Genomic DNA, 21,597 nt, shown 5'->3' on the forward strand with positions numbered 1-21,597 from the left:
AAATCATCATTAAAATTATTATTTTTTTGCAAATGTTGTACAGTTTTCGATAGAATAATAATCGATAACATTTCTCAACAAACGTTTTATATCGATCTCAAATCATTGATATCGAGCTCCTTCACAAGAATCAAAGAATGTTAAAATATAAGTCGAGACATCGATATAATATTGAAAAAAATCCATGAAAATTGGAAAAACCTGAAGAACAAACGCTATAATTCCAGGTAAAGTAGAGCAAAGTTGAAGGGAGATAGTAATAATAATATCGATATTATATCAATCAATAATGTCGATGTTTAAGAATATGTGAAAGTTTCTATCGATGTCTCATAGATATCGAGTATTGGTATTTTTCTATTTTGCTTTCGTCGTGATTAGTTTTTGAGGTTATGTGAATAACATTAAAGCATGCTTACAATTTCCTAGATTTTACGCATTATTCCATAGTTTAAACTTTAAACAACCAAAATGGTTTCGGAAAAAGACAATAGAGCAGAAACTTTGATTGTCGATACAAGTGCATTTATCAAAAATGTCAATCTTCAGGTATGTTTTAAAGTTTAGCCATACGCTTTTCTAAATAGAACACATCATACAAAATGTTTTATACAGTAACAGCATGATCTTGTTTTTAGTCTATATAAATTTTCCAATTTAAAGATCGTTGGCCAGGACATACCTGGGTTGATCGCGTTACTTTTATGTTAACATGAACAATTATAGGAAGACCTTCATAAAAAATGTTTATAACAATTGTCAATTTAACCAGCATCATGCTGGACAGATTTCGTTGATAATAAAAACTTGACCTCTCGTCCACCAAATAAAGGTGGATAACGCTTCAGTGTACAAAGGTGATTATGTGTCTGTCCCTCATTCATGCGCAACTTTTTAGATGAATACCACATTCTAGTATCCTCAAGCAATTGGGCCCTGTAGATGGCCAACCGAACCTCATTCTGTGCGATGAAGGTGGTGTCATCCACAAATAAGAGAGCCTTTCCATCCATCTGAAGGTGATTTAACACTTTGAACAAAAATTGTTTTAATCATCTGGATTTGCATTTCTTAGCGGTAGAGGTGTTTTATTCTTTGAGCTATTGATGGTGCCTCAAGCTGCCCTACAGTTAGAGGTTTGATGCACATTTTATCAAACTCTTATTGCTAGTCCTCATGGCACTGCTAACTTCCTTGTGTTAGTAAGTCTCCCTTGTTTCAGCACTTCAACTATTCTTGTGTAGAGTATTGGTAGACAACCATAGTTTTGATCGTATCCAACTCACTTGAGTACCAGGATTTATCAACTTTCTGAAGGTTCTCATCCAATAAACCACACTCTAAGGCTCAATTCACACTTACTCAGGTCGAGAAGAGACTCGACTCTAGTCGACAGCATGTGTTTTCAGATGGTGACAGTCGCGGAGACTAGAATCGACTAGTCACCATTTGGAAACACATGCTCTCAACTAGAGTCGAGTCTCTTCTTGACCTGAGTTGCGTAAGTGTGATTTGAGCCTAAAATGATCATACGTTAGCAGTGTTAAATATCATGAGTATTCTCATAAAATATATCGTTTATTTCGTTTAGACTTCTGTCAATCCGCCACCTTGACAAAGACGTCTTGAAACCACTCATTGAGCGCTCTCTCACTGACTGGCAAATGATTGAAAATGATCAATGCCGGGGAAACAGTCCCTCACTCATGTCAGACGACAGCACGGCACATTCAAATTTGTCGTTCTTCGAGTGTTGTACTGGTGTAGCTGCTTCCTCCTCTGCAGCGTTGATACATTATTTCTCACATGAGTAGATGTTTTGTACCGTTTGAGGCTCCACTTAACACCAAGTTCAAGGTCAAGAGATGTTATCTCAACCACCACCCCGCCCCGACTGAATTTTCAGTTAGGATAAGCCCAGTATTTATAGCCCAGGGAGGAGATGTTTACATCAAGAATTTGTATTAAATACTGAGGAAAATATTAGGGGTTTGGCCTAATTAAAATTCCCCCCCCCCTAAGAGGTGTTGCCTAATTCAATTGTTTTCCATTAGGTATACAACCAAAGGTCAAGGTCAACGATGATCCCCACTTGGTTATAATATCTATTGCAAGTAATTCCAATCTAAATTAAGGGAGAGAGTAAACGACCGCTGGATAATATTAAGTCCAACAAGGTCAAGTCTAAGTCTTAGTCAAGGTTAATAAGTTTCCAGTCAAGAGGTATTAAATCCATCTATTGCAAGTAAATCTAATCCAGTCTAATGTAAAACTAATAAATCTAAAATTAAGGAAGAGAGTAAACAACCACTGGATATTATCCAGCAAGATAAGTTCACACACTTCCCAATGGCTGAGCAGCGAAGCCAAAATATAATGACCACTGACTGAATGCACAATCTGCAGAAGATGAGCTTACTATGAGCGTCATGCTTACTATATGTCATAACACGCTATAGTACACTCTTCTGTAGCAGCACAATGACCTTGGCATGTAGTGGGACAATGGGACAATAACCCATACAGTATGCTACTAGCAAAAACTGCATGGTATAGCATTAATAAGTGCTCCATTCCCAGAAGCCCTCTCAGTTTAAAATCATATTTATTTATCTATTCAACAGAGACAAAAACAGATAATCATAAAATGATTATGTTTAATCTTTTAACACAATATACATATTCAAGATATTATCCAACTTGTGTGTTCTATGTTTCAGGATATTGGCAAGAACATCGTTACAGTTCCAGAAGTTTTGAATGAGATCAAGTCTAAACGTCAAATAAGAAGACTTGTAGTTCTACCCTATGATCTCCAAGTCAAAGAAGCATTCCCTGAAAACGTCCAATTTGGTAACTACAGATTTTTTGTAAAACAATAATTTTCAAAAATAGCTTATGAATATTCAGATCTGAAGCATCTCATCATCTTTTCCTTCAACTAATGAATACCCAAATATGAGACATCTATTATCTTTTCCTTTTTCCACAATGTCCTATTTTCATATTGTTTCCTTGTTATTTTATTTTTCCTACAGTTACTTTGAAAAGTGACCATTCCTGCACAGATTACAGAACGCAAAGAATCACTTTTCCGCTCTAGTGCGCAAAGTATTACTTTGCGTACTCCAGATTTGCAACATGGCAACGCAAAATACTTAGTAGGTTATATGGAGCAACAGTGCAGCAAAATCAAAATGAAGTTGGTAACAGTGACTGGGCTGCTATAGTGAGCAGACATGCAACGAAGCACAACGCGCTAATTATTAAATAGATATTATAACCAAGGACAACATTTTTATTCAATTTGACAATAAAATTAAGGTTTTTATCAATAATAAAATTACACAGAAAAACATTTGATGCATTTCAGGCAATTTTACCCATAATTACCCACTTTTCATATTCAATGGTAACTATAGGAAAAAACTTAATGTGAAATACGTGCGCAAAGTTCCTCTGCTGCACTCAACAAACCATTCCGCCCTCGCCTACGGCTCGGGCGTAAACGTTTCTTTCGGTGCAGCAAACTGTCACTTTGCGCACTAGTTGCACAAATAACTATTTCCTTTGTCCACAATATCCTATTTTCATCTTTTTCATTTTTTACTTTCCTTGCCCTATTACCATAGGTAAGGAAAGTATTGCTTTCCGAAAAAATTAAGGTACCCTAATTTCTAAATTTCTATACGTTTCAAGTATAATTTGGAACTTAATGAAAGTGAGTCTTCATAACCAAGTTACAACCTGTCCTTTTCGATGAATCAAGTTAGGACTAATAATACATCATTATGGGTGGGTTGGTGTATGAGTGTATGTGCGTCTGTGTACACGATATCTTATCTCCCAATTAACAGAATGACTTGAAATTTGGAACTTAAGGTACTTACACTAATATTACATCATTATGGGTGGGTGGGTGTATGAGTGTATGTGCGTCTGTGTACACAATATCTCATCTCCCAATTAACGGAATGACTTGAAATTTGGAACTTAAGGTACTTACACTAATATTACACCATTATGGGTGGGTGGATGTATGAGTGTATGTGCGTCTGTGTACACGATATCTCATCTCCCAATTAACAGAATGACTTGAAATTTGGAACGTAAGGTCCTTACACTATAAGGATCCGACACGAACAATTTCGATCAAATGCAATTCAAGATGGCGGCTAAAATGGCGAAAATGTTGTCAAGAACAGGGGTTTTCGCGATTTTCTCGAAAACGGCTCCAACGATTTTGATCGAATTTATACCTAAAATAGTCATTGATAAGCTCTATGAACTGCCACTCACAAGTCCCATATCTGTAAAAATTTCAGGAGCTCCACCTCATCTATGCAAAGTTTGATTTTAGATCCCAATTATTAAGCTTCAGATACAATTTAAACAAAAATATTCAAGTGGAAAAGATTGAGCATGAAAATCAATTTATGTTCAGTAACATTTTCTCCTAAAATTGAAAATAAGCTCGAAATTCGATAAAATGTGATTATTTCAATTGCAAAGTGTTGGCAACATTTGATTCTATAAAATCATTCACTATGAAGAGATAGCAGACATCGTTTGTCTCCAACATTATGGTCCTGACACCAGCTGGCTCAGATCTTTGAATAGTAGACTTGAGATGCGCGGGAACACTAGCGTCAGGTAATCAATTTCCGTAACGGCAAGGAAAGTTGTGTGAGTGCGCCACACCAGATTTTTTTACTTTTCCTCCTTTAATCAATCCTCTTATTCTTCTCCAATTCATCATGTGTATCATCATTTTAGTATCCTAGTTTAAAATTTGTACCGTACGGTATTTATGATGATTCATATTAGATACAATATCACCTAGACGTAGGATGAGGTGGGGAGATAGAATAGCGGCTGACTTGCGGGAGAGTGGTTGGAGGAGAGAGCAAGCATTGGATAGGGCTTTGTGGAGAGGCAGACTAAGAGGAAGGAATGCCGACCCCATTTAAATGGGATAAGGCACAGCCAAAGAAGAAGAAGAAGAAGAAGAAGAAGATATTAGATACAATATCACCTATATTACTTCAATAAATAAAATTTATTGTCGTTTCTCCGCCTTGCCACTGCCTTCTATAGAAGAAGGTTGATACCGATATATCTAATGTAATGTTCAAATAATGAATATTATTTAGTAGGCTAATGATCAAATGATGATTCATTTTAAAAAACTTAATTCTATTTTATTCGTCAAGAAAATTATATATTTTCATGATTAAATAATACATTTTTGTAATTGAGATTAAATATTTTGTTAATTATATTTTTACATTGTTGAAAAACAATCTGACAACGTTGCGGAGCCAGGAAAGGATAGCGCTATGGGTTTTGTCTAATGATAGACTAGGATAGCAACACCAATGTCAATCATATGCTGCCATTTTATCGTAGACCTCACTATCTCACTACTAGCCTTAAGAAATACGTGTTTGGAAGATATAGCCGCCCTATCTCCCAATGTTAAATGCATGCTAAGAATCAGTTCGGTTCACACCAAACGTAGCGTAGCTTTTAACATTGGGAGGTAGGACACCTTCAGCTACACTTAGCTAGGTGCGTGAGGACCTTTATGCCGCATCTATATGTTGGCCCAGCCTGCAATGTGACCAGTGCCCAATGAAGGCCAGCGTTGGCAAACCAAACATCCACACACTGGCGCTGGCCGACATTGGCCTTCATTGGACCAACATGTAGATTTAGCTACACTTAGCTTGGTGCGTGAGGACCTTTATGCCGCATCAACATGTTGGCCCAGCCTGCAATGTGACCAGTGCCCAATGAAGGCTAGCGTTAGCAAACCAAACATCCACACACTGGCCGACATTGGCCTTCATTGGACCAACATTTAGATGCGACATTATTATGTTTATTGACGTAATGACTATTGAGCCACCTGTATATTTTGTTTGCTATACAATATTAAATATATTTATTAATTGAACTGTCTCTTGTGTTCTGTTTGCAGTGATTGACTTTGCGAAGAAGACGGGTGACTATCGCAGCCTGTCGGCAACTGACGTGAAGGTGATCGCTCTGACATATCAGCTGGAGAAGGAGCGGTCCGCGGGTGACGTCACACATCTACGACAGGCGCCTGACGTCAGTCGCACAGTCGACGTCTGCAAACACAGCGCTATTCCCATTGATGACGTGGTTGGATTCTACAATCCCAATAAGGTTAGTTGGTGTACTGCTTAAAGCTGCGTTTACATTGGTCGAGTTTCCTTGATTTCAAATTGTTTTAACGTTTGAGTTGAATAGGCGATTACTTCAGTAAATCAGTGTATTCCGTCCATAACCGGCAGTGTAAAACAATTTCCTATTATATTAAGCCAGCAATTTCTGTATATTTATATCTGGTTATTTATGTTCAACGGATCTCGAAAACGACTCTAACGATTTTCACGAAATTTGGAACATAGTAGGTTTATGATATAAAAATTCGATTGCACTCAACCTTGGGAAAACTCTCTAAACGACATTAAAAGGATAATTCATCCTTGGCTGAAACAGCTGAGACTTTCGTCGTCTGTGGATAGTAAAAAGTGACCGAGTGATTCTGTGGAAAATCAAAATATCGCATCCCCGAAATTCATAAGCTGTCGTATATCCAGCTGTGAAATATAAACACGATCATTTTAGAGAATTGTGTTCTGTTTATCAATTAATAAAAATAACGAGCGAAGCTCGGTGCCCCGATATTTAATTTTAAAAACAAATAACTTGCAGATAGTTTGTTTCTGTAGATGAACTGCCACTCGAAACTATGAAACAATCACAAACTGTTTCACAAGTCCACTGATTTCATCCTCTCTCAGCGAGTACAGAGGGTTCGTTTGGTTGTATTTTGAAATGTTTTTTCGGACTTTGTAACCTACTTTGATTGTTCATCGAATTAAATTTTGTATAACTGAATTCTGAATAGAAATTTTACAATAGTTCTATAATTTAAAAAATAATAGTGTTCGTACTCTTTAAAATTGTTCTCTAGAATCTGAATATTTTTTAATTCACAGTTTCCTTTGTTTCCCTTTTAATAACATGTAGAAAATCATTATAACATATTTTATATTAATCATGAAAATGGTGATAAATATCTGAATATTGAACATAGTGCATTTAAAATAGAATTGAACATTGACAGATATCTAAAATCAAATAAACTTTGATTGTGAAATCACTTTACTTGTAAGGGTTACAATATAAAAACATGAATTTTTAAAGTTTAAAAAGTTTTAAATGAAAGGGTACTTCATACTTTTAATAACTGAAATCAAATGTATTTAATACGAGTGGAGTACAGAAAGAAGCCCAAAAATCTAATGAAAGTAAAAAGTAATAGCATAGAGAAACAATAGCGTAAGTAGATATCCCATGGTATAGGGCGTTTATGTCGCAACTTTTACTGTTATCTCAAGCCGATTATTGTCGATTTTTACTGTTTTGACCGGGTAAGAATGTATGAACGGCACAATGTGAGAGACTACCAGCGTCATAAAGCTTCACAGGAAGTAACTACGTGGACTATCCGCTTGAGATAACAGTAAAAGTTGCGACATAAACGCCCATACCATGGGATATCTACTTATTCTATTGTTTCCCTATGGTAGTAGAATTATTGTAGTACAGTATTTATGCTACTGTAGTTACATGTTCTATTATAATTCTGTCAAGAAAATAATCCATGGGATTGATCCTTCAAGTTACTGTAAAACTTGTATTCTATTCCCTTTATTCGATTGTCAAATCAGTTTCTCTCTTTATTCTTTATTCATTTATACAATAAGTACATTATCGAAATGATAGGTTTCAAAAGTGGGCAGTTAGAGTGATGGTGGGTGAATCTATTAGAGCAAGTTGCAGAGATTATTTCAAAGAGTTGAAGATTCTCCCACTACCAGGTGTATATATTTTGGAGGCTCTTTGTTTTATTGATAAGAATAAAGATAGGTTCAATACAGGAGAGTTGTTCCACTCATACAATACCAGATATAGACAAAACCTCAGAGACGACATCCATCGAACTGGTATGTATGAGAGGGGCCGGTAAATAGTGCAGGAATTCGGCTTTATAATTTATTGCCAACACGCGTAAAGGCTCTCACAGGTGAAAAGTTTATAATTAAGGTGAGGGAGGAGTTGTTGCAGGTCTGTCCTTATTCCAGTGAGGAATTCTTTTTGCATTATGGAATGCAAAGATTGACGACTTAGATTATAATTGACAAATCCTTAAACCCCTTTCATAGGTGGTCAGTGGGATGAAAAATGAAATGAAATAGGGAGAGGGGAAATAAGGCATGATATCCCATATCCATGTTCCTAATATGATAATTCTTTATTGATTCATAAAATAAGTTCATCATCAAAATGATAGGGAGAGAAAAAATAAGGTAACCTTGTGCTATTCCTCTCCCAAATTTAGATAAGGTCGTAGTCCTAAATAGGTTAAGTCTTATAGTTGCTCACTTCACAAAATTTTCAGTCCTTAATTATTCTCACAAAGTAGATTTTCAAATTTAGATGCTTGAAAACCGAGCATGGAAGAAATATTTCACATTATCATCACTAAAATAGGAAATATTCACATATTATTCATTCATACAATAAGTACATTATCGAAATGATAGGAAGAGGAAAAATAAGGCATGATATCCCATATCCATGTTCCTAATAAATGTATGTATGATAATTTTTCCTTGCACACAGGCCCATGTGAGGAACCTTCTTCAAGTTTTTTTTTATATTTATGTATATTGTGTATTGTTTGTACTTTCTAAGGAGAAGAATAGAGATAATTTCAATCACATTCTTTTTTTTCAGCGTAAAGCAAAGACCAGCACCAGTGAAAGTGTGAATACGGACGAAAAAGAAGAAGAAGAGGGAGATGTCGAGCAAAACAAAATCGCCGATAAGCTAGCCGAAGTGTGTACGTTGAAGGCTAATGAAGAAAAGAAGGTTCTAGAAGAATGCGAAAAGAAAGGAGAAGAAAGTAGAGAAGGAGCATGTGATGAAGAAGTGAAAGGCGAGTGCAATATCCAGGGAGACGATGAAGAGGTGGAGGAGGAGGAAGAGGAAGAGGAGGAAGATGGTGATGGAGTTGAGATAAAACTTGACGAAACAGACGTGAAAAGCATTTTGGTGAAGGTGAACGAAGGTGAGGGAGAAGAGGAGGAAAGCGATTATGGTAGTGATGATGATGAGGATGATGATGATGATGATGATTCAGATTGGATAACCGTGGATAACATAAAAGAGATGAAGCAGATGATGGAGTGGGATAATGTCGAAGAGAAGGCTGTAGATGTGGCTTGTCTGACAACTGATTTCGCTATGCAGGTGGGTGGTTTATTTATCCTCAAAATTATTCTATTTTAGAAATAGTCTTATAAACTTTTTTATCAATATTAATGCTGATTTTTATGTAGAAATAAAAATGTTGATATCTAATTAATCGAGCGAAGTGAGGTCTAAGATTCAAGTCGACGGTTCTGCATTTCTCTTTATGTTTAAATGTTTATATGTTGCGCATTTACGGCGAAACGCAGCAATAGATTTTCATAAAATTTGACAGGTATGTTCCTTTTCAAGTTGCGCGTCGACGTATATACAAGGTTTTTGGAAATTTTGAATTTCAAGGATGATATAAAAGGAAAAGGAGCCTCCTTCATACGCCAATATTAGAGTGGAAATCAGACTATAGAATTATTCATCATAAATCAGCTGTCGAGTGGATTATAAATTGCATGCCATGACGCATGCAACATGCGTCATGGTATATGGTTTTTAATTTTTAGGCACTATTAAATGAACTATTGATTGCATGCAATAAATAACTAAAATAACATAGTATTGTCTCTCGACCTTTCTCTGCTTTGAATTCGGCCTGTCCTGTTGCCAGTATGTCTTGAAGGAGATTAGCTTTTGATGTTAGCATTTTTGATACACCAACCCCAACAGCCATTAGCCGTTTTCACATCGATATCTTGCCGACACTACATAGAATAGAATAGAATGACTGCCTTTATTTTATACCTGGGAGGGCGAAGTTAGGGCGCAGTCGGCCCTCTCTTACACTTAACCCTCCAATACAATACTAAATTGTAATTTAACAAGCAATACTTAGTAAAATAAAATAAAACAAAACTATATTTTAAATGAAAAAGTAAAAAAAAAAATGAATAATTATGATAATAAGTGGAATAGTTGAATAAACTTAAAAGTAGAGCATTCTTAAAATGTAAAATAACAAAGATCTGATGGGAAATAAATACAACATTTTTGACGGAATATATGGATAGGATCGACGGATATGGATAGGATGGACGGATAGGATCGAAGAAGTGAAAAAGAGCAATATGGCTACAAACCTTACAAGCAAAGTGAGAAAATAAGGAAATTGATAAATACTTCTAGCAAGAAATTAATTAATTTTGAGAGAGAAAAAGAGCATTTTTATATATGTCTTTAGAGTTTACTTTTAAAGTTGAACTTGATTCTCTTGAAATTACTCTAAGAAATTAATTTTGAGACTGAATAAATGAATGTATCAATCTATGGAAAATACGAAAGCATGAGAAGAAAGCTCACACACACACACACACACACACACACACACACACACACACACACACACACACACACACACACACACACACACACACAAACACACAACAACAACACATGCGCCTGACCAGCCACCGCTGGTCCAACACAGTGGTATAATGCATGAGTCCATACCAACACAGTGGTATGATGCACCCCTCGCTAAGCCCAGCCACCCCCACCACCCCTGATCCACCGGAAGACAGCCGCGCCGAACCGACGATGACCCTCAATGCGCTTCAATTCAGACGGCAATGAATTCCACAATCCACAAGCTGTCACAAGAAAGGACTTGTTGAACATGACTGTCCTGTGAGTTGGGACAGCCAGCAGATGGGAACCATGCCGTGTATCACCCCGACCGATATCACTTAAATATTGAAAATCCTCAGCAATATACTTAGGTGTTCCAGTTTTCAATGTCTTATGCAGAAAAATAACAGCATGGAGTGCTCTACAATCATGCAGCCTCATGAGATTAAGTCTGTCAAAGTATTCAGTCACATGGTCGTCACGTCTGAGGTTGAAGATGAAGCGTACACAGTAATTGTGGGCACGCTGCATCCTCTGTAAAAGTTGAACGGTCATATCAAGAGTCACAATGTCACAGTAGTTAAAAATTGGAAAAATCAAAGTCTTGACTAACATAATCCTCGTGGAGAAAGGGATACAGCCAGCAATCTTCTTCAAAGTCATAATGCCCGCAATGACTCTATTGCAAGTCAAGGTCACATGATTTGTCCAGTCCAAAGTCTTGGTCATGGTAAGTCCTAAATTTTTAACATCTGAACTGTACTGCGATTGAACGTTGTTGATTGTAATGTATGGTCCATTTGAAAAGTCAAGGGTGTTCAAGAGCCTTGAGTAGCCAACCATAATTACCTTTGACTTTGTCTCATTAACTTTGAGTCCATTACTTGTAGACCATTCAATAACCCTGGCCAAGTCAGCATTGACCTCCTCAACCACAATGCTGAAATCAGTTTTGTTGAAGTGTTTGTATATTTGTAGGTCGTCTGCATAAAGGTGGTATTTAGAAGTAAGTAAAGTAGTAGTCACGTCATTTATGTAGATGCTGAACAGCAGAGGACCCAAGACCGAACCTTGAGGAACGCCTCTATTTACCTCACGCCAGCCCGAACACGCATCCCCGACCCTCACACACTGACATCGACCCTGCAAATAAGACTTTACCCATGCCACAGTTGAGTTGGAAAAGCCTAAGCTCCTTAGCTTATACAATAGAGTAGGGTGAAAAACGCTATCAAAAGCCTTGCTAAAATCTTTTAGAACTAAAACGGTTAGCTGCCTTTTATCCATAGCCCTGCGGATATCATCAGTCACTCTCAGAAGGGCAGATGTGGTGCTGTGACCGCTTCGGAAACCTGATTGAAAATCACTAATCAAACCAGATCCATGAATATATCCGCTCATCTGAGAGTGAACAAAGATCTCAAGAACCTTAGACAAGACAGACAATAAACTAATGGGCCTGTAATCAGAAGGAGAGATGGGGTTAGGGACCTTGTTCAAGGGAATCACAATTGAGAGCTTCCACTCATCAGGAAAAACAGATGTCATGAGGGAAGTGTTGATCAAATGGGTGAGGAAAGGAAGGATCAAAGGTAAGAGGATTTTCAGGAACTTGATTGGGATGCCATCTGCACCAATAGCATTACTTTTTATTCTACTGATTGCTAGAAATACCTCTTGCTGAGAAACTGCAGAGAAGTAGAAATTCTCATTTGGATGAATGTCAGGAAGGGAATTGAAGTGGACATGGGCTTGATCCAAACTCACAGGTATATCAGTGAAAAAGTCATTGAGGTCATCAAGCGAGTGGGCTACAGTCGGCACCTGCCTCTCCTTACCAGCTCCAATCCCCCTCAAAGCACGCCATAATGATGAGGATGATGACCTCTTAGATGAAATCAAGTTGCGGTAGAAACCAGCTTTAGCATTTCTGATAATTTGTTTGCAAGAGTTTCTTAAATGCTTACATACAGACAGGATTTACTCTGATGGAGAGTATATGAGGAGGCTGGTTTTTATAACTGCGCGAGGTCTACTGTTCACAGAACTACTAGTATTCAGAGACCATGTTGATATCCAAGATTCATTAGAATAGGGGTGAATTCATTTGAGGTGGGGTGATCAGGTGCAGCGTCTCTTGCATAGGATATCTGCTATTCTGTTCTCGCTGAGGTGTGTCAGGGGAGCAGTAGGGTATAATTCCCTGCTTGCAATCTATCGTGGCTATTTCATGTCTGTCATTCGTTACAGTTGATAATCTGGGGTGGCTATGACACACACCTTGGGGTAATTTTCAGGAGGCAGAAAAGAGCTCTGAGAATAATCTTCAGCCTCAGTGCCCGAACATCCTGTAGGCCTTATTTTGTGAGAGAGAGTATATTAACTTTTCCAGCCATGTACTTTCTGGAGATCATCACGTACGTTAGTAAAAATTGGAGGGCGTTCTCATCCGTTTTACTTGATCATTCCTACAATACGAGGAGTGGTGGCTCGATCCTTGGTTACCCGGCACATAGACTAACCCTTCTGGAGAAAGGCCCACACTGTTGCGCAATAATAAATAGACTCCCCCATAATTTTAAAGATTTTTCCAACTTTTCAAAGATGACCGGAAGGATATGGAAGGTTCTTTTAAAAAGAGCGCCATACACAGTGGATGAATGTGTGGATGTCTTGAGGGAAGAAAATTACATGTCATAGAATTATTACAAAATGAAAATTTCCTTTAAATCAACTGAAATTAATCGATTTCTTCCAGGGGGGGGTGTTCCTGAAGGCAGTGTTTTTCTTTGATGTCTCCTCTTTGCACTATTGTATTTTTCTGTGTTTATTATTGATTGTGACGATTCAATGTTGTGAAGCTTGTCTTTTATATGCAACTACTTGAATAAATGAAATATGATTGATTGATTGATTGAATAGTCCAGAAAATAGGTTAATTGAATTTGATTTATCTTTTGTTTTGTTTGTAGAACGTGCTGAAACAGATCGGCCTGAACGTGGCCTCGCTCGACGGCAAGGTAATCAAGCAGGTGCGCACATTCATTCTGCGCTGCTACGCCTGCTTCCGCACCACCAGTGTGATGACCAAGCTGTTCTGTCCGCACTGCGGCAATCGAACGCTCAAGAAGGTGGCCGTCTCTGTCGATGCTGAAGGCAAGCAGACTATTCACATCAACATGCGCAAGCCGCTCACTGCCCGCGGCAAGAAGGTACCACTAACTGCACCACATGCATGATGAAAATGTGTCTCCACTCATAGTATAGTTTAGTTTAATTTTCGTCATATAACATTACAGAATCACGCAAAGCTTGGTAGTATATGACACGTCAAAAGTATTGAGTACAGTACTCAAAAAAAGTAATTATAAAAGAGAGAAAAAAAGAAGAAAATAAGAACTTACAAAGGAGTTAAGAAATATGCTTGAAAAAATGCCTACACGCGCCAACAGTTGAAGCTTTCCTCTAAACTGTACGGAGATGTTCCGGTCCAAAATGAAATTTTTGTTTTCATGTACGGAGATGCATCGATCAATTTAGCTTTTATTGCATTCTTAAACCTTTCTGAGCTCTCAATACATTTTATTTCAATAGGAAGAGAGTTATAAGCTCTTAATCCGCTATAATGTGGCCCTTTCTCTAAGCTTGCTGTTCTGTGTTGCGGGTACTGAAGATGAACTATCTGGTTTCTAGTATACTATGATGGATTTGACTCTCTCTCAATATCTTCTCGCTTTTCTTTGCAATTTCGAGGTAGTACAAGTGTTAGAATTCTAAGTCTTCTGAAAGAGTTTTTACAGGATTCATAAGGCTTCAAGTTGTCGACAATTCTGAGGATTTTTTTCTTTTTAAAGACAGAATTAAGATTATTTTTCCACTCTCCAATAACATTATACTGTATTGAATTATCGACATTAAATAACCATGCAAGACATTCATTACGTAGTGTTTTTGTTCCAACTACATTCTTCAGCACTTTCAATTAGAAGCTGACACTTGAGAGTTTGTTCAGAATGTGACCCACTTGAGACAGTTTCTGATTCTGACTCCCAAAAAGCAAACTTTATCCTGAACAATCTCATCAATCTTTTGGCTGATTGTGCCACTTAACTTACTGGTATCAGTCAACTTAAAATCCTATAATTTAGTTTTGTTTATATTCAAACAAAGGCCGTTGAATAATAGTCTCTTCAGTCCTCTGGACAACTTCTTCCCACGTTCCAGTCACAATACTTGTGGTATCATCCGCAAAAAGAAAGACATTGGACGTGATATTGTCTGGAAGGTCATTCACATAAATTATGAATAACAAAGGTCCAAGAATAGATCCCTGTGGTACACCGCAGGGTATATTAATTTCTTATAAAGACTTGCATGATGAACATGTGTGTGCATGATGGACATCATGCATGCCGAGTCCTCAGTGGCCACTCACATGTGCATCATGCAAGTTTTGTCATCAGGGAGAAGCATTGAACAAAATTCAAATTTATTTGTTCCTTGTACAAATTATTGTTATATACAGTCACAAGAATAAAGTTATCAATAATTGTACAAAAGAACTTGAAGCTCACAAGACTATTGTCTGATCAATAAAATCAAATCAATTTATTCTCACAATTTACAAATAATACAGTACAGTTACAGTACATTGAATTTATATATACCCTTACGTTGTGAGAGACTCATATGTAGGCTTAAACCTGTGTTTGTGAGGGCCTGGCGTAATTCGCTGAATTTAAAATCGATAAACTAAATTATGAAAATTAATATTATATTAAACTAAATTTGATAAAAATACAGATTAAAAAATATGATATGAATAAATGTTGACATTATAAAAAAAAACAAATAATTGGCTGCAGAAACAGCCAGTTACAATTACTGACTAAAAAATTAGTAAAACTAAAAAGATAGATACACTGATCGTAAACTTATTAAGAAGACAACAAAAACTCTGAATCCCAAACAAAAATAATTGTAACTTGAAGATACAAAATATGTATGGCCCGATTTCACCAAACACTAGAACAAGAGTTCTGCAAAATAAAAACTACTGTTTGGCCTTGACCGACAGAATCTAATTTCACCACGCCCGTTTAGGGTCACGTGACTTCGAAAACTCGAGTTCAAACTAACCGGCCAAGTTTGGTCGGTCTGCCTTCGAAAACGAACGATTATAAACTGTTTTGGATTGTAATACTGCTGCGTTCCCGCGTACTGCAATCGCAAAGAGCTGAGTGTTTAGGTTATTTTCATTTCAAATTTTGTTCAATAGTCAGTTGATTATTTTGATATTGTTTCCATTTATTTATAAGCTAGTTCGTTGATTCATTAGTCAGTAGTTCAAGATAATTTATTAAATTATTAGTTATGGACCGGCCAAAAACCATGAGGAAATGCTATGAATTGGATTTTGAAAGTGATAGCCACGAAGAATATGTTATTCGCCGTACAATATGAATAAAGTAAAAAGCTAATAAATTTTATGATTTAGATAATATGGATTTTATCACCAGATACAGATTATCTTAACGAACCGTTTTATCTGTGTTGGAAAACATTGAACATACTTAAAACTAATTTTTGTCATAGTCATTCAACTTCAGCTGTTTTACATACATGAAATCAAGTCGGTAAACAGCTGATTGTAGAACAAATAAACATATTATGATTCTCATTACAGCATACTATACTGCTTAGACCAGTTATAGAACTGGTCTTTCTATAACTGGTCTAAGCTATACTATAATAAAATCATATGTTTTCTTTACTCTCGAGTATGTTTCTTAGTTCCGAATTTGGAACAGCAAAACTGCCGCCTTTTAGCACTCCAGGTGGATGTTTTGTCAACTACAATCAAAAAATTCCTGATATGAAACTTGTAAACTAGGTTATGTTTATAGAATGCATGTAGTAATGTCAGCACAAGTAGGTAATGTTTTCTGTTTCTCAATTATTCTTTTCTAGATTATTATGACAAAAAATAGTGTAAGTTATTTGGACGTGGATGTCTTTTGCAGTGCTCGAATGAAATTCTAGTCTCGGCTAACGCCTCGACTAGAAACATCATTCTCGCTTGCAAAACGGCCCTTCCCGTCCTTGTGACTTAATATACTATAACAACACTGGAAAAACAAGACAGTATAGTTATACAGTTTATATACAGTATAGTAATACTGGTAGAAATAGTAGGGACTATGGCTGATGTTTTTCTTCCACTACGTATTTTTGTTGTTGAATGAATGATTCATTCTGAATAATTATTCAGTTGGTTAATTATGTGTGAATTGATTCTTTTTCAGTTTTCACTGCCGACACCTGTGGGCGGGAAACACGCCAACTACCCGCTGCTGTGCGAAGACCAACCGCGACCGGATCAGAGGCCAACGCGGCTCGCAAAGATGCGGAACAATCCGCTCGAGCCTGACTACATTGCCGGTAACTTATAAGAGTCGTTTACGTATAATTCAATATTACTTGAATTCAAGTCTTGTGTAAGATGAATGTATTTTGAAAACTTCATGATGTAACAATATTCAAACACCCCGCTCACTCACATAGGTTAATCATTTCTAGAATAGCGGAGTCATCACTCAGGCCACCAAATTGGACTCTCGAACCGGTGAGCTGAGAGAGTGATGAACGTGTAGATACTAAACTGGGAAGAACGTTCCTATAGTGAGGTCCACGTTACAATGGCATTGAAAAAAGATAGGAGAACTACGTTGCCGATCCTCTGTCTTGTCAATGCCTTCCATAGACGGTAGCTGATACAGGTTTATTTATGTAATATTAACTGTTCATTCTCGTTGAAAATAATTAATTATATTTTTATAGACCGTACTATAGACGGTAGCTGATACAGGTTTATTTATGTAATATTAACTGTTCATTCTCGTTGAAAATAATTAATTATATTTTTATAAACCGTACTATAGACGGTAGCTAATACAGGTTTATTTATGTAATATTAACTGTTCATTCTCGTTGAAAATAATTAATTATATTTTTATAGACCGTACTATAGACGGTAGCTGATACAGGTTTATTGATGTAATATTAACTGTTCATTCTCGTTTAAAATAATCAGTTATATTTTAATGAGCTAAAAATTATATTTTTCAATAATTTCGTAATGAATTTTCATAATTAAGATGAAATATTTTGAGCTGAGAGAGTGATGAACGTGTAGATACTAAACTGGGAAGAACTCTCCTATAGTGAGGTCCACGTTATAATGGCTGTGGAAAAAAGATAGGAGATTAACGTTGCCGGTCCTCTGTCTTGTCAATGCCTACTATAGACGGTAGCTGATACAGGTTTATTGATGTAATATTAACTGTTCATTCTCGTTTAAAATAATCTAATCAATTATATTTTACTGAGCAAAAAAATTTTTTTTCATTAATTTCGTAATGAATTTTCATAAATATCGGGACACCGAGCTTCGCTCGTTATTTTTATTTATTGATAAACAGAACACAATATTCTCTAAAATTATCGTGTTTATATTTTACAGCTGGCTATACGTCAGCTTATGAATTTCGGGGATGCATAATTTTTATTTTCCACAGACTCACTCGCTCACTCACTTTTTTACTATCCAAAGACGACGAAAGTCTCAGCTGTTTCAGCCAAGGATGAATTATCCTTTTAATTTCGTTCAGCGAGTTTTCCCAAGGATGAGACCTAGTGCAATCGAAACAAAATCTACTATCATAGAGAAACAATAGCGTATGTAGATATCCCATGGTATAGGGCGTTTATTTCGCAACTTTTACTGTTATCTCAAGCCGATTATTGTAGATTTTTACTGTTTTGACCGGGTAAGAGTGTATGAACGGCACAATATGAGAGACTACCAGCGCCATAAAGCTTCACGGGAAAGAAAATACATGGACTATAGGCTTGAGATAACAGTAAAAGTTGCGACATAAAAGCCCTATACCATGGGATATCTATTTATGCTATTGTTTCTCTATGCTACTATGTTCCAAATTTCGCGAAAATCGTTAGAGATCCGTTGGACATAAATAATCATAAATATAAATAACCAAATATAAAAATATGTACAGAAATTGCTCGCTTAATATAATAGGATTAAGAAAAAATATTTTTTTTAATTAATTATTAATTCTACATTGTTAAAAGACGATCTGGCAACAGAGCAAAGCGAGAAAGACATAGCGCTATCCGCTTTGTTGAATGATAGACAAGCATAGCAATACCATTGCTTATGAAACACTGCCATTATAACGTGGACCTCACTATAGAATAGCGGAGTCATCACTCAGGCCACCATATTGGACTCTTGAACCGGTGAGCTGAGAGAGTAATGACCAAGTAGATACTTAACTGGGGAGAACGTTTCTAGGCGTGCTTGAGGAATGTCGAGTTTACAAGAAAAAAAACCTGAATCCACTAAACCAATATACTTTTGCATTCAAATTGTATCTTTAAGGTACAATCCAGTTGTCAGTCAATGTAGAGAATGCATAAAAACAGTTAAATAGAAAAGTATGATGCAAGAGAAGTATGAAAAGTAAGATTAAAACTTTGAGATGAATTAACTTTTTAACTCCACTGCCATTATAACGTGAACATCACTATAACTTGAATGAGCATTAGTTCATCAGTGCAACCACAGAGTAAATTGCTTCTCTAATTTATTTATTTTTTCAATTCAATCTTATTAAAATCAACACAACATACATAAAAGAAAACAAAACACAAAAAACACAATCAAAAATACATTTCTAATGAAATACAAAAACAGGCTTCATGGTGGGTTGTGCTGAAAAGAAAGAAAGGAGGAGAAATACGTAGCCAACTATGGTTTCCCATGTAATAGGCAGGTAGAGGGTATAAAAGTAAGGAATGAAGGGTGAAGAGGAGAAGAAAAGGGAAGTATTGGAGAAGAAAGTGAAAAAAAGAGAAAAATGTGCAAAAATTGTAAGCGAGTCCACTTTCAACAAAAGTATCTAAAAGAATTGGCCTTGCAAACAGTAGTTTGAGCAGAAATCTCAAGATTCATTTGTCGATATGGAAGAAAAAGTTACTGTATATCCAGGTTTTTAATTCTAGTTCAGTTTTCCTACTATCTTTGAGTCTATGAGGAAATGGGTGCGTAATAAGGTTTATTGTTTTAGTGCTTATATAGATAAACTGTTTCCTTAAACATTCAATATTGGTGTGATATGTGAGTCCATTTTAGACATATTTGTTCAATATTGGTGTGATATGTGAGTCCATTTTAGACATATTTATTCAATATTGGTGTGATATGTGAGTCCATTTTAGACATATTTGTTCGTCTATTGTTGATTTGAAATGTATTTTGACTGTCTTGACTGTAATTGTCTTGACTTGTAGATTTGTGGTTGAATACAGTTTTATTTATTTATTTTTAATATTTCGATGTATTTTGTTTGTTTCAGGATTTTCGCCGTTTGTGATGCGTGATGTCAATTCGAAATCTGCTATGCTCGGCATAGCCAATCAGGGCAAAGAGGTCAAATATTGGATGCGCCGTAACCCTAACGAGGCTCACAGACGCTGCAAGAAGAAGAAATGAAGCATTTTTGTTTTTAAAAAGTATGTTTATTAAATAAATCTATAATATTTCATTACTGTATGATTGCTTGTGTTTCTAGCACCCGCAGAACATGTAATAACTGAATCATGATAGACTTGTTAAAACTAGATAGACTATAGTCCGTACAAAATAACTCTTGACTTGGGAGGGACATGCGCAGCAGAGAAAGCATTCAGCGGGAGGGATACAGAGGCGCGATGTTGCCGTTTTGCAGCGGACGGCGTTCTTCAACTTCTAGTGACTGTGTACAATAGAATAGAATATTCATTTTATTCAACAATAATACAGAAAATTTTCATACAGTTGAATAACTTCAGGATTCACTGAAGAAATAACTTCAGATTTACAGTCAAAAAACTCTATAAAAGATAATTCATATGGCAAGTTATTATGTAGCTCATTCTACACATGCGAAGTTTCCTGTCTGAAAGCAGTCAGACGACAGACAAATTGGCAACTACGCTTCTACCTATGATTATTAATCACTGTAATTGGCCTATGATTATTAATCACTGTAATTGGCTGATCTCCTTCCAAGTGATCTCTGCGCCGCATATTCCTCCAAGTCCAAAGTAATTTTGTACGGACTATAGTTGATTGACTGTGTCAAAAATGTAATAGATTGCTGTTAAATTCGATTGGATTCGTGCAACAGACTGAGGCAAGTTGTATAGTTTCCATGTGAACTCATCAGTCAACGTATACCCTAGTTCACATACCAACACCCGTCAGTCAACGTTGAGAATTGTTGAGGATGGTTCAATATTGTTTTGAAACCTAGCTCGTGACAGCAAATAGGCTGATGAGAGGACAAGTATTTATTTTTATTTAGTAGAGTTGCTTTTTAGGAAATTATCCTATAGCAGGTTGGCATTATTTACAAAATTCAATTACAAAAGCAAACAAATCATTACAGAAAATATAGATCACATACTAATCTAAAGAGTTCATGACAATAATGTCTTAAATGAAAAATTTCATGGATATCACACTCATCACAGTACAATCAAAAGAAAAAAAAATCATAGTTCCTCAAATCATTGTTGGCACTTTAGACTGTCAAATCCACATCTTACTCGTTCAAACAGAATGAGCGAATTTTCAAGCACTGCTCCACAAAAGTCGATAAGATCTTCATATCTCGCGTCGTTAGTGTGGCGTGATTGCGGATCACGAGGTTCGGATCCAGTTCCTCAAATGCCGGAACTCTGCCAATGAGCCTTGCTCGCGGTGCTGCATACTGTGGGCATGAGAATAGCACGTGCTCGACTGACTTGACTCCAGCTGTTGCAAGTTGCAGATGGAACACAACTGATCGGCTCTGATCTTATGGATGTTGCCCCTAC

The 21,597-nt window shown here is 36.5% G+C and overlaps 1 protein-coding gene across 1 annotated transcript; it reads left to right on the forward strand.

The window, feature by feature from the left end:
- Positions 1–179: 179 nt before the first annotated feature.
- On the forward strand, positions 180–20,282 carry LOC111060001 (RNA-binding protein NOB1). The gene is made up of 7 exons (XM_039422683.1): positions 180–549; positions 2,721–2,853; positions 5,984–6,195; positions 8,839–9,354; positions 13,626–13,865; positions 16,959–17,094; positions 20,094–20,282. Exons 1-7 carry the CDS (start codon positions 472–474, stop codon positions 20,228–20,230), a joined length of 1,452 nt encoding a protein of 483 aa, XP_039278617.1. The 5' UTR covers positions 180–471; the 3' UTR covers positions 20,231–20,282.
- Positions 20,283–21,597: the final 1,315 nt, after the last annotated feature.

This window comes from Nilaparvata lugens, chromosome 3 (assembly GCF_014356525.2).
Source record: "Nilaparvata lugens isolate BPH chromosome 3, ASM1435652v1, whole genome shotgun sequence".
Taxonomy (NCBI): Eukaryota; Metazoa; Arthropoda; class Insecta; order Hemiptera; family Delphacidae; genus Nilaparvata; species Nilaparvata lugens.